Source organism: Cetorhinus maximus, chromosome 10 (assembly GCF_964194155.1).
Source record: "Cetorhinus maximus chromosome 10, sCetMax3.hap1.1, whole genome shotgun sequence".
Taxonomy (NCBI): domain Eukaryota; kingdom Metazoa; phylum Chordata; class Chondrichthyes; order Lamniformes; family Cetorhinidae; genus Cetorhinus; species Cetorhinus maximus.
In genome coordinates this window covers 78,468,392-78,487,080 of record NC_135888.1, presented here as the reverse complement: position 1 = coordinate 78,487,080, position 18,689 = coordinate 78,468,392, and the positions used below count along the sequence as shown (strand labels likewise).

Here is an 18,689-nt window from a genome sequence, read left to right as displayed (position 1 = left end):
GTTAGAGTTCATGGAATAAAAGGGACAGTAGCAACATGGGGCAGCATCTTCCGATCAGTGAGCGGGGGCAGGGCCCGCTCGCCGACGCGTAAAATGACGCGGGGATACGTCGGGTGTGCGTCCCAACATCACCCTGCGTCATTTAGATTTTCAGTTCAGGGGGGCATGCAGCCAATTCAGCTGTGCACCCGCCAAACTGTCAACGGCCTATTAAGGCCATTAAAAGACTAATTAACATGATTAACGGACCTGCCTGTCCAACCTTAAGGTTGGCAGGCAGGCCAGGAGCCAAGGTGGGCCTCAGAAAAAGCATGAAACCTCATCCATGGGCGGGATGAGGTCTCATGAGGGATTTTAAATTTTTATCAAATGTTTAAATAAAAGTTATGGACATGTCCCAACTCATGTGACAGTGTCACATGAGGGGACTTGGCAGGGAAACTTTTTTATTACCTTTATTTCAACTTCTGAATCGGAGCCGATCTCCCTGAGGCAGCACTTTGCCTCAGGGAGAACTGTGCGCTCTTTTGCACGCACGCCTTCACATCCTTCCTAAAGTGAGGTACTCAGGACAGGATGCTATACTCCAGTTCAGGCCAAACCAGTGTTTTATACAGGTTTAAAATAACTTCCTTGCTTTTGTACTCTATGCCCCTATTGATAAAGCCCGGATCCTGTATGGTTTATTAACTTTAATTGGCCCGCCCACATAAAATGGCGGCGCGCCCCCAATTAGGGGCGTCAATCGGAGGCCCACCCACCTGCGCCCACTCCCACACTGCCCCCCCACCAATGGGGGGAAAATGTTGCCCATGGATACAAAATTGGCTGGGTGACAGGACACAGAGAGTAGTGGAGAACAGTTGTTTGTCAGAATAGAGGAAGGTTTACAGTAGAGTTCACCAGGGATTGGTGTTAGGACCCCTTCCCTTCCTGATATATAAATGACCTAGACCTTGGTGTACAGAGCACAAATTCAAAATTTGTGGATGATATGAAACTTGGAAGTATTGTGAACCTTGAGGAGGATAGTGTAGAACTTCAAAAGGAGATAAGACAGGTTGGTGGAATGGGCTGATGAGTGGCAGGTAAAAATTAATGCAGAGAAGTGTGAAGTGATTCATTTTGATAGGAAGAACGTGGAGAGATAACAGAAAATAAAGGGTACAATTCTAAAGACAGTGCAGGAGCAGAGCGGCCTCAGTGTATATGTGCATAAGTCATTGAAGGTGGCAGGACAGATTGAGAGCACGGTTAATAAACCATACGGGATCTGGGCTTTATCAATAGGGGCATAGAGTACAAAAGCAAGGAAGTTATGTTAAACCTGTATAAAACACGGGTTTGGCCTGAACTGGAGTATTGCATCCAGTTCTGAGTACCTCACTTTAGGAAGGCATTGAAGAGGATGCAGAAAAGGTTCATGCAGATCATCCCAGTGATGAGGAACTATCATGTTCTGCCAAAGGTTGCCAGCCCCCAAAGATTGGCCTGTAGTCTCCAGGAATTAATATCTGAAACACTGCTGATTAACAAGCTGTAAGGGGAATTATAAAAATTATATTTTCTAAATGTTTTCAAACCTGCATGACACGAAATTCTGCTAATGTCAATGTCATCAACCATTCCCGCTGGCGCAATAGCAAATCCCATGGAACGATGCCACGATCAACTGAAATTCTGCACCTGGATTAGCCGAACCTTGTCATATGGACGCGCCGACCAATCAGAGTGAAGTTAGACTACAAAGAGCGCAAAATCATGGAGCACTGGGCAGGCCATCATTTGATATTGCGATCTCCCTGTGAAAGGACGTGCAAAGCCTGTGACTGTGGCTAAACCTGTGAGAAAATTAAAAGTGTTGTTTATTGGAGAGAAGGTGATGATGTGGTACTAATAAAGACCTGGTTCAAAAGGGGTAGGACTGGGTACTAAATAATCCTGGCACAAGGGGCTTGATCTTATGGCTTCTCTGCTGGGCTTGTTTTTGGCAAGGGTGGGGGGAGCATTTAAAATATATGTGGTGGCATGTCCACCACCTTCCCGCCCACCCCCGAGCTGTCCCCGGTAATACAGTGGGTGGGTAGGCACCGAAATCTGCAGCCTGCCTACCATTTTTAAATAAATCATTATGGGTCAATTGAGCTCATTACCAAACTAATTGACCCAAGTATTACACTGCCCACTCCATAATACGGTTGGCGTGGGCTGTCAGGCAGGAGTGGACAGGCAGGCAGGGATGATACGTTCTTTGGGGGGTGCCCCAGTGCGCATCGGGGGTACCCCCAAAGATGATGCCCCCCCCTTTGTTCCTCCCCACCCATCCTCCAAAACCCAAGCTCCCCACCACAACCCCCACAGGCTCACCAATCCTTTCCTATCCAAAACCCCAGACTTACCTCTCTCTGGTGGCCATGCCCTCTTCACCCGTGGACTTGCTTGCAGTTCCGGCAATGCCCACTACTGAGCCCTGGCGCTGCTGGGACTGCTAGAACTGCCGGCCAATCAGAAGTGTTATTATTGCCTTGTTTAACGTGGGCCGGCTGGTATCTGACATTTCTGTCAGGGGAGTGAGGGGGGTTGGGGGTGATGGAGGCGAGCAATATGCCCCCCAGTAAAATTCAGTCCAAGGTATTCAGGTAAGATAGGGAAGGAAAAAAAGAGAGGAATTGTAGTATTAATTCAAAATAACATTATAGGGCTGGGGAGAGATGTCCTGTGGCCAGAATATATTTGGATAGTGTTAAGAAACAATAGAGATGTCATTACGCTACTGGGTTAATTCTAAAGGCCAAACAAGTAAGCAGTGGGCAAGATATGGAAGAGCAAATTTTCTCGGAAAGTAAAAAGAGATGTAAGAAATGTAGAGTGGTGATAATGGAGGACTTTAAATATCCCAGTATAAGCTGGAATAACAATAGAGTGAAGAACAGAGAGGGAGAAGAATTTCTGAAGTGTGTTCAGGAGAATTTTCTTGTTCAGTATATTTCTGGCCCAATGAGGAAGGAGGCATTGCTGGATCTGGTCCTGTGGAATTAGGTGGATCAAGTGTCAGTAGGGGTATATTTACAGGACAGTGAGCATAGTTTCATAAGGTTTAGATTAGCTTTGGAAAAACACAAAGAGCAATCTAAAGTAAAAGTATTTAGGGGGAAGAGGCCAATTTCAGTGAGTGAGAATAGAACTGTCCAGGATAAACTGTAATGAAAGATTCGCCGGCAAAACTGTTACAAAACAATGCCTTTAAATAGGAAATGGTTTGGTTGCTGTCAAGGCACATTCTGACAAAGGAGAAAGGTAGGGCAGCCAAAGCTGGAGCTCCCTGGGTGGCAGAAGAGATAAAGAGTAAAATTAAGCAGAAAAAGGGGGTGTATGAGAGACTGATATTACAAATGAGAACCAAGCTGACCATAGAAAGGTCAGAGGGGCAGTGAAAAAGGAAATAAGAAAAGTAAAGAAAGAGTATGAGAAAAGACTGGCAGCTAACAAAAGGAAATCCAAAAGTCTTCTATAGGTTCTTAGATAGTCCTCCTTACTAACATCTGGCGGCTTGTAGCAAAATTGGGAGAGCTGTCTCACAGACTAGTCAAGCAACAGCCTGACATAGTCATACTCACGGAATTGTATCTTACAGATAATGTCCCAGACGCCAACTGCCCTGTCCCACCGGCAGAGCGGACCAAGCAGAGATGGCAGCACAGTGGTATACAGTTGGAAGGGAGTTGTCCTGGGAGTCCTCAACATTGACTCCAGAGCCATGAAGTCTCATGGCATCAGGTAAAACTTGGGCAAGGAAACCTCCTGCTGATTACCACATACCACCCATAGCCCCTCAATTGATGAGTCAGTACTCCTCCATGTTGACCACCACTTGGAGGAAGCACTGAGGATGGCAAGGGTGCAGAATGTACACTAGGTGGGGGACTTCAATGTCCATCACCAAGAGTGTCTCGGTGGCACCACTACTGACCAACCTGGCTGAGTTCTAAAGGACATAGCTGCTAGGCTCGATCTGCAGCAGGTGGTGAGGGAACCAACAAGAGGGAAAGACAAACTTGATCTCATCCCCACCAATCTGTCCTTGACAGTATTGGTAGGAGAGACCACCGCACAGTCCATGTGGAAACAAAGTCCCGTCTTCACATTGAGGATATCTTCCATTGTGTTGTACGGCATTACCACTGTGCTAAAAGGGATAAATTTTGAACAGATCTACCAACTCAAAACTGGGCATCCATGATGCGCTGTGGGCCATCAGCAGCAGCAGAACCGTACTCAACCATAATCTGCAACCACATGGCCGGGCATATCCCCCAGTCTGCCATTACCACGAAGCCAGACAGTTGACCCTAGTTCAATGAAGAGTGCTGGAGAGCGTGCCAGGATAAACACCAGGCACACCTAAAAATGAGGTGTCAACAACTCAGGACTACGTGCATGCCAAACAGTGTAAGCAACATGTGGTAGACAGAGTTAAGCAATCCCACAACCAACAGATCGGATCTAAGCTCTGCAGTCATGCCACATCCAGTCATGAATGGTGGTGAATAATTAAACAACTCACTGGAGGAGGAGGCTCCACAAATATCCCCATCCTCAATGATGGGGGAGCCCAGCACATCAAAAGATAAGGCTGAAACATTTGCAACAATCTTCAGCAAGAAGTGCCAAGCGGAGGATCCATTTGGGCCTCCTCTGGAGGTTCCGAGTATCACAGATGGCAGTCTTCAGCCAATTCGATTCACTCCAGAAAAAAACAGCTGAAGGCACTGGATACTGCAAAGAATATGGGCCCTGACATTATTCCAGCAATAGCACTGAAGACTTGTGCTCCAGAACTTGCTGTGCCCTTAGCCAAGCTGTTCCAGTACAGCTGCAACACTGGCATCTACCTGGTAATGTGGAAAATTGCCCAGGTCTGTCCTGTACACAAAAAGCAGGAAAAATCCAACCTGGCCAATTACCGCCCCATCAGTCTACTCTCGATCATCAGTAAAGTGATGGAAGGGATCATCAACTGTGCTGTTAAGTATCACCTCCTTAGCAATAACCTGCTCACTGATGCTCAGTTTGGGTTCCGCCAGGATCACTCAGCTCCTGACCTCATGACATCCTTGGTTCAAACATGGACAAAAAAGTTGAACACAGAGGTGAGGTGAAAGTGACTGCCCTTGACACCAAAGCAGCATTTGACCGAGTGTGGCATCAAGGAGCCCTAGCAAAACTGGAGTCAATGGAAATCAGGGGGAATACTCTTTGCTAGTTGGAGTCATACCTAGAACAAAAGAAGATGGCTGTGGTTGTTGGAGGTGAATAATCTCAGTTCCACAACATCACTGCAGGAGCTCCTCAGGGTAGAGTCCTAGGCTCAACTATCTTCAGCTGCTTCATCAATGACCTTCCTTCTATCCTAAGGTCAGAAGTGGAGATGTTCGCTGATGATTGCACAATGTTCAGCACCATTCACGACTCCTCAGATACTGAAGCAGTTCATGTCCAAATGCAGCAAGGCCTGGACAATATCCAGGCTTGGGCTGACAAGTGGCAAGTAACACAAGTGCCAGGCAATGACCATCTCCATCAAGAGGGCATCTAACCATCGCCCCTTGACATTCAATGGCATTACCATCGCTGAATCCCTCACTATCAACATCCTGGGTATTACCATTGACCAGAAACTGAACTTGACTAGCCATATAAATACTGTGGCTACAAGAGCAGGTCAGAGACTAGGAATCTTGTGACGAGTAACTCACCTCCTGACTCCCCAAAGCCTGTCCACCATCTACAAGGCACAAATCAGGAGTTTGATGGAATACTCCCCACTTGCCATGTTTGAGTGCAGCTCCAACAACACTTAAGAAGCTTGACACCGTCCAGGATAAAGCAGCCCGCTTGATTGGCACCCCATCCACAAACATTCACTCCCTCCACCACCAATGCATAATAGCAGCAGTGTATACCATCTTCAAGATGCACTGCAGGAACTCTTCCAGGCTCCTTAGACAGCACCTTCCAAACCCATGACACCCACCATCTAGAAGGACAAGGGAGGCAGACACATTGGAACACAGCCACCTGAAAGTTCCCCTCCAATTCACTCAGCATCCTGACTTTGAAATATATCGCCATTCCTTTACTGTTGCTGGGTCAAAATCCTGGAACTCCCTCCCTAACAGCACTGTGAGTGTAGCTACACCACATGGACTACAGTAGTTCAAGACGACAGCTCACCACCACCTTCTCAAGGGCAATTAGGGATGGGCAATAAATGCTGGCACAGCCAGTGAAGCTCACATCCTATGAATGAATAAACAAAAACTAAGCGTAATGTGGTTGATGTGGTGAACATGAGATCCCAAAAGGCATTATATAAAGTGCCACATAATAGGCTTGCCAGCAAAGTGGGAGGATATGGTTACAGAGACAGTGGTAGTATGGATAACAACTTGGATGAATGACATGGAAACAGATTGCAGTAGTATATGGTCATTTTTCAGACTGCATTAAGGTATACAGCAGTGTTTCCCAGTAGTCAGTACCAGGACCTCTGCTTTTCTTGATATATATTAATGACCTAGACTTGGATGTAAAGGGTATAATTTCAAAATTTGCAGCTGGCACAAAACTTGGAAATATTTTGAACTGTGAGGAGGATAGTGATAGACTTCAAGAGGACAGAGACAGGCTGGTGGAATGGGCGGATACTTGGCTGATGAAATTTAATGGAGAGAAATGTGATGTGACACATTTGGTAGGAAGATAAAGGAGAGGCAATATATATTAGAGGATGTAATGTTAAAGGAGGTGTGAGAGATCTGGGAGTATATATGCACAAATTGTTAAAGGTGGCAGAGCAGGTTGAGAAAATGGTTAAAAAAAGCACATGGGATCCTGGGCTTTATAAATAGAGACCTGGAGTACAAAAGCAAGGTAGTTATGATAAACCTTTATAAAACACTGGCTCAGCCTTAGCTGGAGTATTGTGTCCAATTTGAGAAATGCACTTTGGGAAGGATGGTGCAGGCTTTAGAGAGGGTGCAGAAAAGATTTACAATTTTGGTTTCAGGGATGGTAGGCAACCAAAGATTTTTCTAAATGTACAGGGTTATGGGGAAAGGACAGGGGAGTTGCTCTTTCAGTGAGCTGGCACTGACTGGATGGGTCGAATGGTCTCCTGTTCTGGAACCATTTTGCGATTCGATGATCTGCGTACACCTGCACTCTAAAGTGAGATTGTTTGCCTTTTTTCTCCATCCCATACATTGAAGTTTGGTTCCGAATTCTGTAGTTTCAGACTGGCATCAAGTTGAGTTTTACCAAGGGTAAGATAGTGAGGCATGTGAAATGTCCTTACCCAGAAAAAAGGAAGTGAAGCTGGAGGAAGTGAAGACGCAATTGTTCGGCAAACAGATACAGTGACTGCTGAACAGACTTGAAACAGGACATTCACTATGGAAAGTCCCATCAAAGAAGGAATATTGCACACCCAACAGCAGAAGTTTGGAAAGGTAAGTTCCATATTTTTGAAATACAAATTCGTGGCATTAATGGTTGGTGTTGCGACTGGGTTGGACTGTAATTGAGATGAGGACAGGACATCAATGTGTCCGGAGAGTGATCCAAACTGGATCGGAATCTTCACCGGCTCAAACCAACCTGGGGCTTCATTTAGAGTTGTAACCTTCTTCAACGCGCCCGAGTCCAACATGAAACGGTGCAAGTGCACGCAATAACCTCCGGCAGTTCTCAACACAAACTGTGTTCAATCTTACAATGTGTTCTGCAATCCTGTGTTCCTTAGAAGGATGTAACATCCGACTTGGAACAAGCACCAGTTAATACTTTCCTGCAAAGGGCTGGGAAGTTGGCGCATGAATCGGGAGCACCATTGCACCAAAAGCCAGTGAAGCTCCTCGTTGTTAAAGATGCACTGGCTTCCGGTCTTTCTATTTAGTTAAATCACAGGTGTTAACGTATTTTAAGTATCCAAGCCAGCAAAATTAAAAAAAAACTGGCCGGGTGTTAATTTGAGGCTCCCAGCGGGTTCCGGAGACGGAGTTGATTTAGATTTCACCTCTGTGGTTTTATGCATTCTTGAGGCTTACTGTACCTTACCAGACAATTTGGGTTATCTGGACAATATCTGTCTCTTTTTTTCTTTTTTAAAAATAGAATGCAATTAGGGCACTTTTCTAGATCTGAGAACGCAAAAAAATCCATGAGTTTGTTGACCTCTGTATTCTTGTCTCGCCTAAACAGCTGTTGGGAAAATGGACTTCCCCTTTAAGAGCTTTGTAAGCATTGTACAGGACAAGCTGGGTGTTACATTCTACAACAGTTGGCCCTTCAGTGTCTTACCCTGATCGTGACTGCAGCTGAAGAAAGAATCCAAATGAGTTTCCCATTTCTTTACAACGTCCGATCTCAGTAATTTAATTTCACTAACAAAAAGGGCTTAGACACAAGCCCAGCCTTCACCTTAAGTGTGTGCATGCGGCTTTTTTTTCCATTGCAATTTGATTTAGGATTTACGGTCAGTTCCCATGTGATACAAGTCACATAATACTACTAAAAATTAGACCAGCCATTCCATATGTAATTTTCCAGGGCAGTCTTGGATGAAATCCTGGTGTACAGTGATAAAAACAAAAAGCTAAAAGCCACTGCGGATGCTGGAAATCCAAAACAAAAACAGAATTACCTGGAAAAACTCAGCAGGTCTGGCAGCATCGGTGGAGAAGAAATCAGTTAACGTTTCGAGCCTTCACGGCCCTTCGGCAGAACTGAAGCATAGTTAGGAGAGGGGTGAAATATAAGCTGGTTTAAGGTGGGGGGGGCGGGGGGGGAGAGAGAAGTTGAGGGTCCAACTTCTCTCTCCCCCACCAGTTCCCACCTCTGGTAAAATACCTCACTGGCGATGCCATATCGGGGAGCTGATCCAAAGTGGCTCCCCACAATTTTACTGGCCCTCTTGCCTTCCCGCCTGCCTCCTGGGGGAAGGTAAACTCCTGACCTTAGTGGCTGAATCAGTTTTGCTTATCAGTGTAAATAAATCCCAAATGTAGCATCAGACATGTGTATAACAAGTAAACAACCAATAAGATATTAGCACTCTCACAGCACAAGGTTCGTCTCTGCAATAACCAAATCATGAAAACCCATTCCAAAGTGATTCACCTTATGGTATTTATTTGACCTCTACTCCAACACATTTCCATGGAAGATAGCATGCCACTTCACCTCCCTCCATTAATGCCACAGACGCATTTTCCAACTCCAACCAGTACCTTGTCAATAAATTCTAGAGAATGGCTTCATCGTTTGTCAGCTCAGATTTTTAACTCTATCCGTGTGCAATGACAAGAGTGGTAGGATATTATTTCATTTCTGTGAATTCCTCTTCAGTGTTTTGCATCTATCTTTGTAAGAAATGGAAGTGAAGCAATTTCCGCACCAAAAGAGACTTGCCTTGTGGTTTATTGAGATAAAACACTGCATGGTGTGGTAAGCCTGATAGCCAGAAAATCAAATGGTCAGTTGCCATTCTGTAGTAAGTTAGCTGGAAATTAGCTATAACACCCCTCGTCCCTGCTCCCCATCCCCTGCACGACCCCTCTCCCTTCAGTGAAGGAGGGTAAATATCATCCAGATATTCAGTGACACTGCTGCAAAGTGTGCATGTTGGTGTTATTGTTATTTGGAATTTTTTACCCTCTTGCCTTCTAGATCATGTTTGGGTTTTGAGACTACTGTTTTACTGTTTTAAGTGATCCTAGGTTTCAAACCTGTGGATGTTTAGGTAAAGTCATGAGATTCCTGGAGGTTAAGCAGACAACCTTCTTTAGTTTAGTCCAGCTACTGGTTTTATCATATAATCCTCCTTATCTTTGAATGTGGTGGGATAATTTTACATGACACCGTGACTTTGAAACATTGGATTGAATTATCCTGGCCCATTGGGGTTGGGCTTGGAGGTGGGAGGGCTGACAATATGGCCGGGGAAGGCATCGGGAGAACCCTCTAAGCCTGAATATCATTCAGGATACTTTCTGGATGCTTAATGGCTTTAACTGCTTAATAAATGTATTAGACAGTAAAGTCACAAGGAAATCTTGGCAGCAATGCATCAGATAGCAAATACCGTGTTAAACTATGAGGGTAATGAGGGCCAAATTTTCTGTTGAGGGGTGGTGCTAATTGGGAAGTTGCATCCCAAATAACACCGTATTCTTACTCCAGTTTTGCCGATTTAAATTGGCAGCTTCACTCCATGCCTACATGTTTCAAGTACAGAACCTATTGTGCAGCATGGAGTTTTAGTAGCAATTGATTTAAATAATATCACAGTTCTTCACTGCTAAGTCAATCATTCCCCTGCCACCTGGATTAGTTAAGAAAAGCCAGCATTGATTTACTGAAGGCAAATCGTGTTTTTTTAAACTTGGTTGAGTTTCTTAATGAGGTAGTAGAGGGGGTTGATGAAAGTAATGTGGTGCACTGGGACTTTTAAAAGGGGTATTATAAAGCACCACATAACAGGCTTGCCAGCAAAGTTGAAGGATATGGAACAAATGGGACAGTGGTATCATGAAAATGAAGTTGGCTGAGTGACAAGAAACAGAGTAATGGTGAGCTACTGTTTTTGGGAATGGCAGTAGGTGCCCAGTAGGGTTTCCTTGGGGTTGGTACTAGGATCACTGCTTCTCGTATCTATATTAATGACCTAGACTTGGCTGTACTGAGCACAATTTCAGAATTTGCTGATATCTCAAAACTTGGAAGCATTGTGAACTGTGAGGAGGACAGTGATAGACTTCAGGAGGATATAGACAGGTCAATGGAATGGGCGGACATGTGGCAGATGAAACTTAATGCAGACAACTGGGAAATGATACATTTTGGGTGGAAGAACAAGGAAAGGCAATATAAAATGAAGGTTGCAATTCTAAAGCGGGTGCAGGAGCAGATAGACCTGTGGGTACATGTTGAACGTTGCAGGTCACAGTGCAGGCGTAGAAAGTGGTTGAAAAGGCATGTGGGATCCTGGGCTTTAAAAATATAGGTATGTGGTCAGATTTCCCCCTCCTGATGTTGAGCAAATCTGTGTTGGGAGGACTAAACAGGTGGTGTGCAAATTTAAAATTACCAGCTCATTCCTGCCGCCCACCATTTTCCCTGGGCCAAGAAACATGGTGGGACCAACACACATGTAAAGTGACATTGGGTTTGCTATTTAAATGCCTGCTTCAAATAGTTTTCTCTTAGGTTGCTATTTTCATCAAGGGTGAATTCCTAAGGTGATGACTCCAGATAAGTCATTTCGGGAAGTCTGCTGTGGAGTCTGGAATCTTTTCACAGGTAAGTTTAAAAGCTCTACCAACTTCAACTTTCATAATTAGGTGCTTTTTGAAAAGTTAAATATCTTATTAATGCAGTGATTGATCACAGGGTTCTCTCCTTAAAAGGTAAGGGACCATTAAATTGACCAGCACTGTGTTTTTATTTATTCATTCATGGGATGTAGGTGTTGCTGGCTAGGCCAGCCAACATTTATTGCCCGTCCCTAACTGCCCTAGAGAAAGTGGTGTGAGCTTCCTTCTTCAGCTGCTGCAGCCCATGTGGTGTAGGTATACCCACAGTGCTGTTAGAGAGGGAGTTCTAGGATTTTGATCCAGCGACAGTGAAGGAACAGCGATATATTTCCAAGTCAGGATGGCGTGGAGGGGAGCTTCCAGGTGGTGGCGTTCCCATCTATTTGCTGCCCTTGCCCTTCTAGATGGTAGCGATCATGGATTTGGAAGGTGCTGTCTAAGGAGCCTGGGTGAGTTCCTACAGTGCATCTTGTAGATGGTACTGTTCGTCGGTAGTGGAGGCAGCGAATGTTGTGGATAGGGTGGCAAACCAAGTAGGACAGCAAGTGGGGTGCTTTGTCCTGGATGGTGTCAAGCTTCTTGAGTATTGTTGTAGCTGTGCTAATGCAGGCAAGCGGGGAGTATTCCATCACACTCCTGACTTGTGCCTTGTAGATGGTGGACAGGCTTTAGGGAGTCAGGAGGTGAGTTACTCACCGCAGGGTTCCTAGATTCTGACTTGCTCTTGTAGCCACAGTATTTGTACGCCTAGTCCAATTCAGTATCTGGCCAATGGTAGCCCCCAGGATGTTGATAGTGAGGGATTCAGTGATGGTAATACCATTGAATGTCAAGGGGCGATGGTTAAATTTCCTCTTGTTGGAAATGGTCATTGCCTGGCACTTGTGTGGCATAAATGTTACTTGCCGCTTGTCAGCCCAAGCTTGGATATTTTCTAGGTCTTGCTGCATTTGGACAGTATCTAAAGAGTCATGAATAGTGCTGAACATTGTGCAATCATCAGCGAACATCCCCACTTCTGACCTTATTATGGAAGGAAGATAATTGATGAAGCAGCTGAAGATGGTTGGGCCGAGGACTCTACCCTGAGGAACTTCTGCAGTGATGTACTTGAACTGAGATGACTGACCTCCAACAACCACAACTAATTTCCTTTGTTCTAGGTATGACTCCAACCAGAGGAGAGATTTCCCCCGATTCCCATTTACTCCAATTTTGCTAGGGCTCCTCGATGCAATACTAGATCAAATGCTGCTTTGATGTCAAAGGCAGTCACTCTCACCTCACCTCTGGAGTTCAACTTCTTTATCCATGTTTGAACCAAGGCTTTAATAAGGTCAGGAGCTGAGTGGCCCTGGCAGAACCCAAACTGAGCATCATGAGCAGGTAATAGGAGTATTGATGACTCCTTCCATCACTTTACTGATGATCGAGAGTAGACTGACGGGACGGTAATTGGCCAGGTTGGATTTGTGTTATGACACAGCAGTTGGTAAAGGCTGTTATTTAAAACTGCCAGAGGGAAACTCTAAACAATTGTTATAACCGATATTTTCAAGCGGTATGTTTTGAGTTGTAACTCTAAATTCAGGAATAAGACCCACCAGTTCTCGAGTGTTTTTTTTATATCAAACTACATGAGACATTTTTTAATTTACTCAAGTTAAACATATACATGTGACTACAAATTACTACTATCATAACTTTTAACAAATTCTCAAACTAATCTCCACTAAGGCAACAACAACCCATAGACTTTAAGAAGACACCAGGCAAAGCATTTTCACATTACGAATTCAAAATGAGGTTCCTTTCACGTTGGTTCTTTTGCAGACACAGTGGTAGGCTTACAGACTTTGATGTTACATGCCCCTGCCCTGCACACACAAAACTGCTGTCTGCTATACCCAGCACATTTCTTTGAATGTAAATTCTCATTGTATCACCAGCCCCTTTGAACTCCACCTCTTCTAACAATAAAACCCCTTTCATAGTACCAATTTTATTAGTAATATAAACACATTGCTTGGTGTCTGCTAGCTAGATGCAAGATTTCACTCCGCTCTTGAATGCTCTATTCAACAAAATGCAAATGTACCTCTACCTCTCTGTTTACATCTCAAAACTAGTATACACCAAAGCACCCAGACCAGCTGGCTTTAGTCCATTTAAGGCACACCCACAGACTAAACCTCTATTTTAAAAGAAAAATAATTTCCACTAACATTATATACATTAATAGTTTCATGACATTTGTCTTGCATTTTGTGTACAGGACATACAAGGGAAATTTTCCACATTACCAGGTAGATGCCAGTGTTGTATCTGTACTGGAACAGCTTGGCTAGGGGCACAGCAAGTTCTGGAGCACAAGTCTTCAATACTATTTCCGGAATATTGTCAGAGCCCATAGCCCTTGCAGTATCCAGTGCCTTCAACCGTTTCTTGATATCACATGGAGTGATTATAATTGGGTGAAGACTGGTGGTGCTGGGGACCTCCGGAGGAGGCCTAAATGGATCATCCACTCAGCACTTCTGGCTGAAGATTGTTGAAAATGCTTCAGCCTTATCTTTCACATGATAAGCTAGGCTCCCCCATTATTGAGGATGGGGATGTTTGTGGAGCCTCCTGCTCCTCTAGTGAGCTGTTTAATTGTCCACCGCCATTCACAACTGCAGAGCTTAGATCCTGATCTGTTGGTTGTGGGATCACTTAGCTCTGTCTATCGCTTGCTGCTTATGTTGTTTGGCACGCAAGTAGTCCTGAGTTGTAGCTTCACCAGATTAACACCTCCTTTTTAGGTATGCCTGGTGCTGCTTCTGGCATGCCTTCCTGCACTTCTCATTGAACCAGGGTTGATCCCCTGGCCTGATAGTAATTATAGAGTCGGGGGTATGCCGGGCCATGAGGTTACTGATTGTGGTTGAGTACAGTTCTGCTGCTGCTAATGATCCATGGCACATTATGGTTGCCCAGTCTCGATTTGCTACATCTGTTCGAAATCTATCCCATTTGGCACAGTGGTAATGCCACACAACACAATGAAGGGTATCCTCAATGTGAATATAGGACTTCATCTCCACAAGGACTGCGGTGGTCACCCCTACTGATGCTGTAATCGACAGATGCATCTGCGGCGGACAGATTGGTGACCATGAGATCAAGTATGGTTTTTCTCTTTTGTTGGTTCTCTCACCACCTGCTGCAGATGCAGTCTAGCAGCTATGTTCTTTAAGACTCAGCCAGCTCGGTCAGTAGTGGTGCTACCAAGCCACTCTTGTTGATGGACATTGAAGTCCCCCACCCAGAGTACATTCTGCACCCTTACTCCAAGTGGAGTGCAACATGGAGGTGTACTGATTCATCAGCTGAGGGGGTGTGGGTTGGCAGTATGTGATATTCAGCAGGAGGTTTCTTTGCCCATGTTTGACCTGATGCCGTGAGTCTTCATGGGGTCCGAAGTCGATGTTGAGGACTCTCAGGCGGCTCCCTCCCTACTGTATACCACTGTGCCGCCACCTCTGCTGGATCTGTCCTGCCAGTGGGACAGGGCATACCCAGGGATGGTTACAGTCGTGCCTGGGACATTATCTGTAAGATATGATTCCGTGAGGATGACTATGTCAAGCTGTTGCTTGACTAGTCTGTGAGACAGCTCTCCCAGTTTTGGCACAAGTCCCCAGATGTTAGTAAGGAGGACCTTGCAGGATCGACAGGGCTGAGTTTTCTGTTGTTGGTTCCAGTGCCTAGGTCGATGCCAGATGGTCCATCCAGTTTCGTTCCTTATTGACTTTCCCGCAATTTGATGCATCGGAGTGGCTTGCTGGGCCATTTCGGCAGGCATTTAAGAGTCAACCTATGGATCTGGAGTTACATGTAGGCCAGACCAGGTGAGGGTGGCAGTGAACTAGATGAGTTTTTACAACAATTGATGATGGCTTCATGCTCATCATTACACTTCTAATTCCAGATTTTTATTGATTAAATTCAAATTCCACCATCTACCATGGTAGGATTCGAACCTGGGTCCCCAGAGCATTACCTTGTATCTCTGCATTACTGTTCTAGTGACAATAGCACTATGCCACCCCTCAGTATAAGGGTTCAGATGCATTAGAGTACTTTATCCAGTGTATAATGACTTCTTCTGCATTCAATAATATGGAGAATCAGATATGAATTTGTGTGTATGGGACCCTGTGGTTTGATTTTCACGTTGATTTCATGTCCTGATATCTGCTGAGCCTTTGAAGTTCTCTTTCAATATCCACTAGGTACAGAACCAATCAGCCAAACAATAACACTGACAAGCCTTTGAAATGCTTAAGACATTTTTAAAAACACTCAGCCATTCAAAATTCTGTTGAAAAAAGTTTCCTTCTTACAAGCTCATAAAACTAACAATCAAACACACCAATTCATACCCCCATTGAAAAAAAAAGCTTTAATCACTTAACGTCTCCTAACGTTGTCCAAATAAAAATACAGACATTGAAAAACCACTTCAAAGAAAGATACATTTATTGAAAGCTTACAAGATTGTCAATCACAGCTGTCTAAACATTCCCCACAGGGCAGAATCCATTAGTGAGTTTTAGAACTCAGCCAAATATTTATAATAAGATTCCATTTCGCAACTGTATCAGCAAAGCAGGCTGAACGGATGGCCTGACATCTGTTTTGCCAAATGGCCTCATTATGAATGCTCGGCTGAGCTCCAGAGGACACAAAATTTAGGGATTGGCAGAAGAACTAATGGCAACATGAGGACATATTTTGCTCAGCGAGTGATTAAGATCTGGAATGCACTGAGAGTGTTGAGGAGGCAGATTCAATCGTGGCTTTCAAAACAGAATTGAATAAGCACCTCAAAAAAAATTGCAGGGCTATGGGGCCAGTGCAACATGTTGGGTTGCTCTTTCGGAGAGCTGGTACAGAATGACAGGCCACATGGCCTCCTTCTGTGTTGTATCCATTCCTTTTCCTCATTTTTATGACTTATAGTGGTTTTCTCCAACTTTTATTTTTTCATGGGATGTGGGCATCGCTGGCAAGGCCAGCATTTTTGCCTTTCCCTAATTGACCTTGAATGAGTGGCTTGCTAGACCATTACAGAGGGCAGTTAAGAGTCAACCACAGTGATCTGCGTCTGGACTCACATTTAGGCCAGACCAGGTAAGGATGGCAGATTTCCTTCCCTAAAGGCCATTAGTGAACCTGTCAGGTTTTGACAACAATTGATAGTTGTCATGGTCACAATTACTGAGACTAGTTTTCAATTCCAGATTTAATTAACTGAATTTAAATTCCACAACTGCCACACTGCAATTTGAACCATGTCCCCAGAGCATCAGCCTGGGCCTCTGGATTACTAGTCCAGTGAGATTACCACTATGCCACCTTCTCTCCCTAACCTTGTCCAGACATTTTTTCCCCCTCACTGTAACCCTGGATAAATATCTTACCTCGCTATTATAACCCTGTCTGGGTTTTCTTACCTATGGCATGATACTGGTCTGGTCTGACTACTTTCTGTTCTTTCCTTCCTCTCTCCCACTCATCCGTGCCCATCCCATTCATTTGAACTTTAGCCAGACTCCTCTTTGTCCTCTTTCATTGTGACTCTGCCTGTTTTCTCTCTCATTTGGTTTGTTGGGTAATTCTAACCATATGAATGCAATTTAAACAATTCTTGTCTGTTCAAAGATCAAGTTCTGTGGTGAAGGCCTCAAGTAATGTAATTCATTGGATATAATAAATGTGGCAGCAATACAAGGATCCAAATGTGAGACAAATTTCAAAAATTTCCAGAGCATAACTCACCAAAAGTTAGAGATTCTTTTCGGAAAAAGGAACTCTCAGAAGTTTAAAAGAAGTGCGACTTCGTTTAGTACAAAGGAAGGTTTGATCATTATTAACTCCTACAATGCCTGACATAGTAGTCCTATGAAATGGAGCTGCATAAATAGAATGCTACCAAAGTGTCAGAACTATTCTTGATGGTGATTGGGTTTTGATTTGCTAGGTTGGACAGGACAGGGGTGAGCTATAAGTGTGGAAAACAACGTGAATCTGTGTGCTATAGATGGTTACAAATATAACTCGGGTGGATATTAAAGAACACTTGCCACATTAGTATTTTCTTATTGTAATTGTGTTTTGACTAAAATATGGTGACATACATTGCACTCATAATGTTCAAGACTCATGGTATAGTTGACACGGTAGATGGTGGTATTGATAAATTACGATGAGTTATTGGGATTGTAAGTGACTCAGGATTTAGTGGAGAGCATAGTAGGGTAATCTGAGTATTCTTGTTCTTCCTCTCTTTTTGGAAGCAAATACATGATCACTTTTTGCCAGCAAGGGTAACCAGAGTAACTTATAGGGACCAGGCTCTAAATCCATAAGATCAAAAGGTGCTGTGATAGTTACTGTAAAAAGGGTTTTTTTTAATGCAATACGGTTATATTAACAGTGATTTATTTTGAGTTTAAAGCTTAAAATCACTGTTGGATATATTCGGCAGTCAAACATTTAACAAAGTGTTAAGACAATGTTAGGCTAGATATTGGACTTCTATCAGCAGCTGTCATTTCTCGGATGAAAAAGATCAAGTGGCATATAGCAAGGAACAATAGTCAGGAAACAAGTATTTCAGTTTTTAATAGGGTATATCCACTGATATGAAATAATACACACTAATGAGAAAACATTTAAATAAATTATAAGATTAAGTTTTGGAAAATCCACCAATAAAGTGATAAAGAATTTTTTTAAATCCTGGGGTGTGGATGTGTGCCGACAATACCCTAGGATAAAACAAAAACCCATATACAATGTATTGTACAGTACAGATACTTCTAAAATTGCCACCATACCATATATTTGATTAAATCGAAGCAATGGCAGCCACAGAATCACAGAATTTTTACAGTGCAGAAGGAGGCCATTCAGTCCATTTAGTCTGCACTGGCTCTCTGAAAGAGCATTCTATCTAGTCCCACTCCCCTGCCTTATACCTGTAACCTTGCACATTCTTTCTTTTCAAATAGCAATCCAATTGCCTTTTGAATACCTTGATCAAACCTACCTCCACCACCCTCTCAGGAAGTTCGTTCCATACTCCGACCGCCCTCTGGGTGAAAAAAAATTTCCTCACATCACTTTTTCTCCTTTTGCCAATTATTTTGAATCTATGCCCTCTAGTTCTTGATGCTCCCTTGAGTGGGAACAATTTCTCACTATTTACCCTGTCCATATCCCTCAGGATCTTGAATACCTCTATCAAGTCTCCTCAGCCTTCTT

At 43.9% G+C, this 18,689-nt stretch overlaps 1 protein-coding gene across 1 annotated transcript in view; it reads left to right on the top strand.

Annotated features, from left to right (window-relative positions):
• Positions 1–7,381: 7,381 nt before the first annotated feature.
• The window catches only part of LOC144685780 (uncharacterized), a 34,748-nt gene continuing 23,440 nt past the window's right edge, over positions 7,382–18,689 (top strand). The window contains exon 1 of the mRNA XM_078550651.1: positions 7,382–7,511. Coding sequence (XP_078406777.1) covers positions 7,455–7,511 — 57 coding nt within the window. The 5' untranslated portion in view covers positions 7,382–7,454. The remainder of the gene's footprint in view (positions 7,512–18,689) is intronic.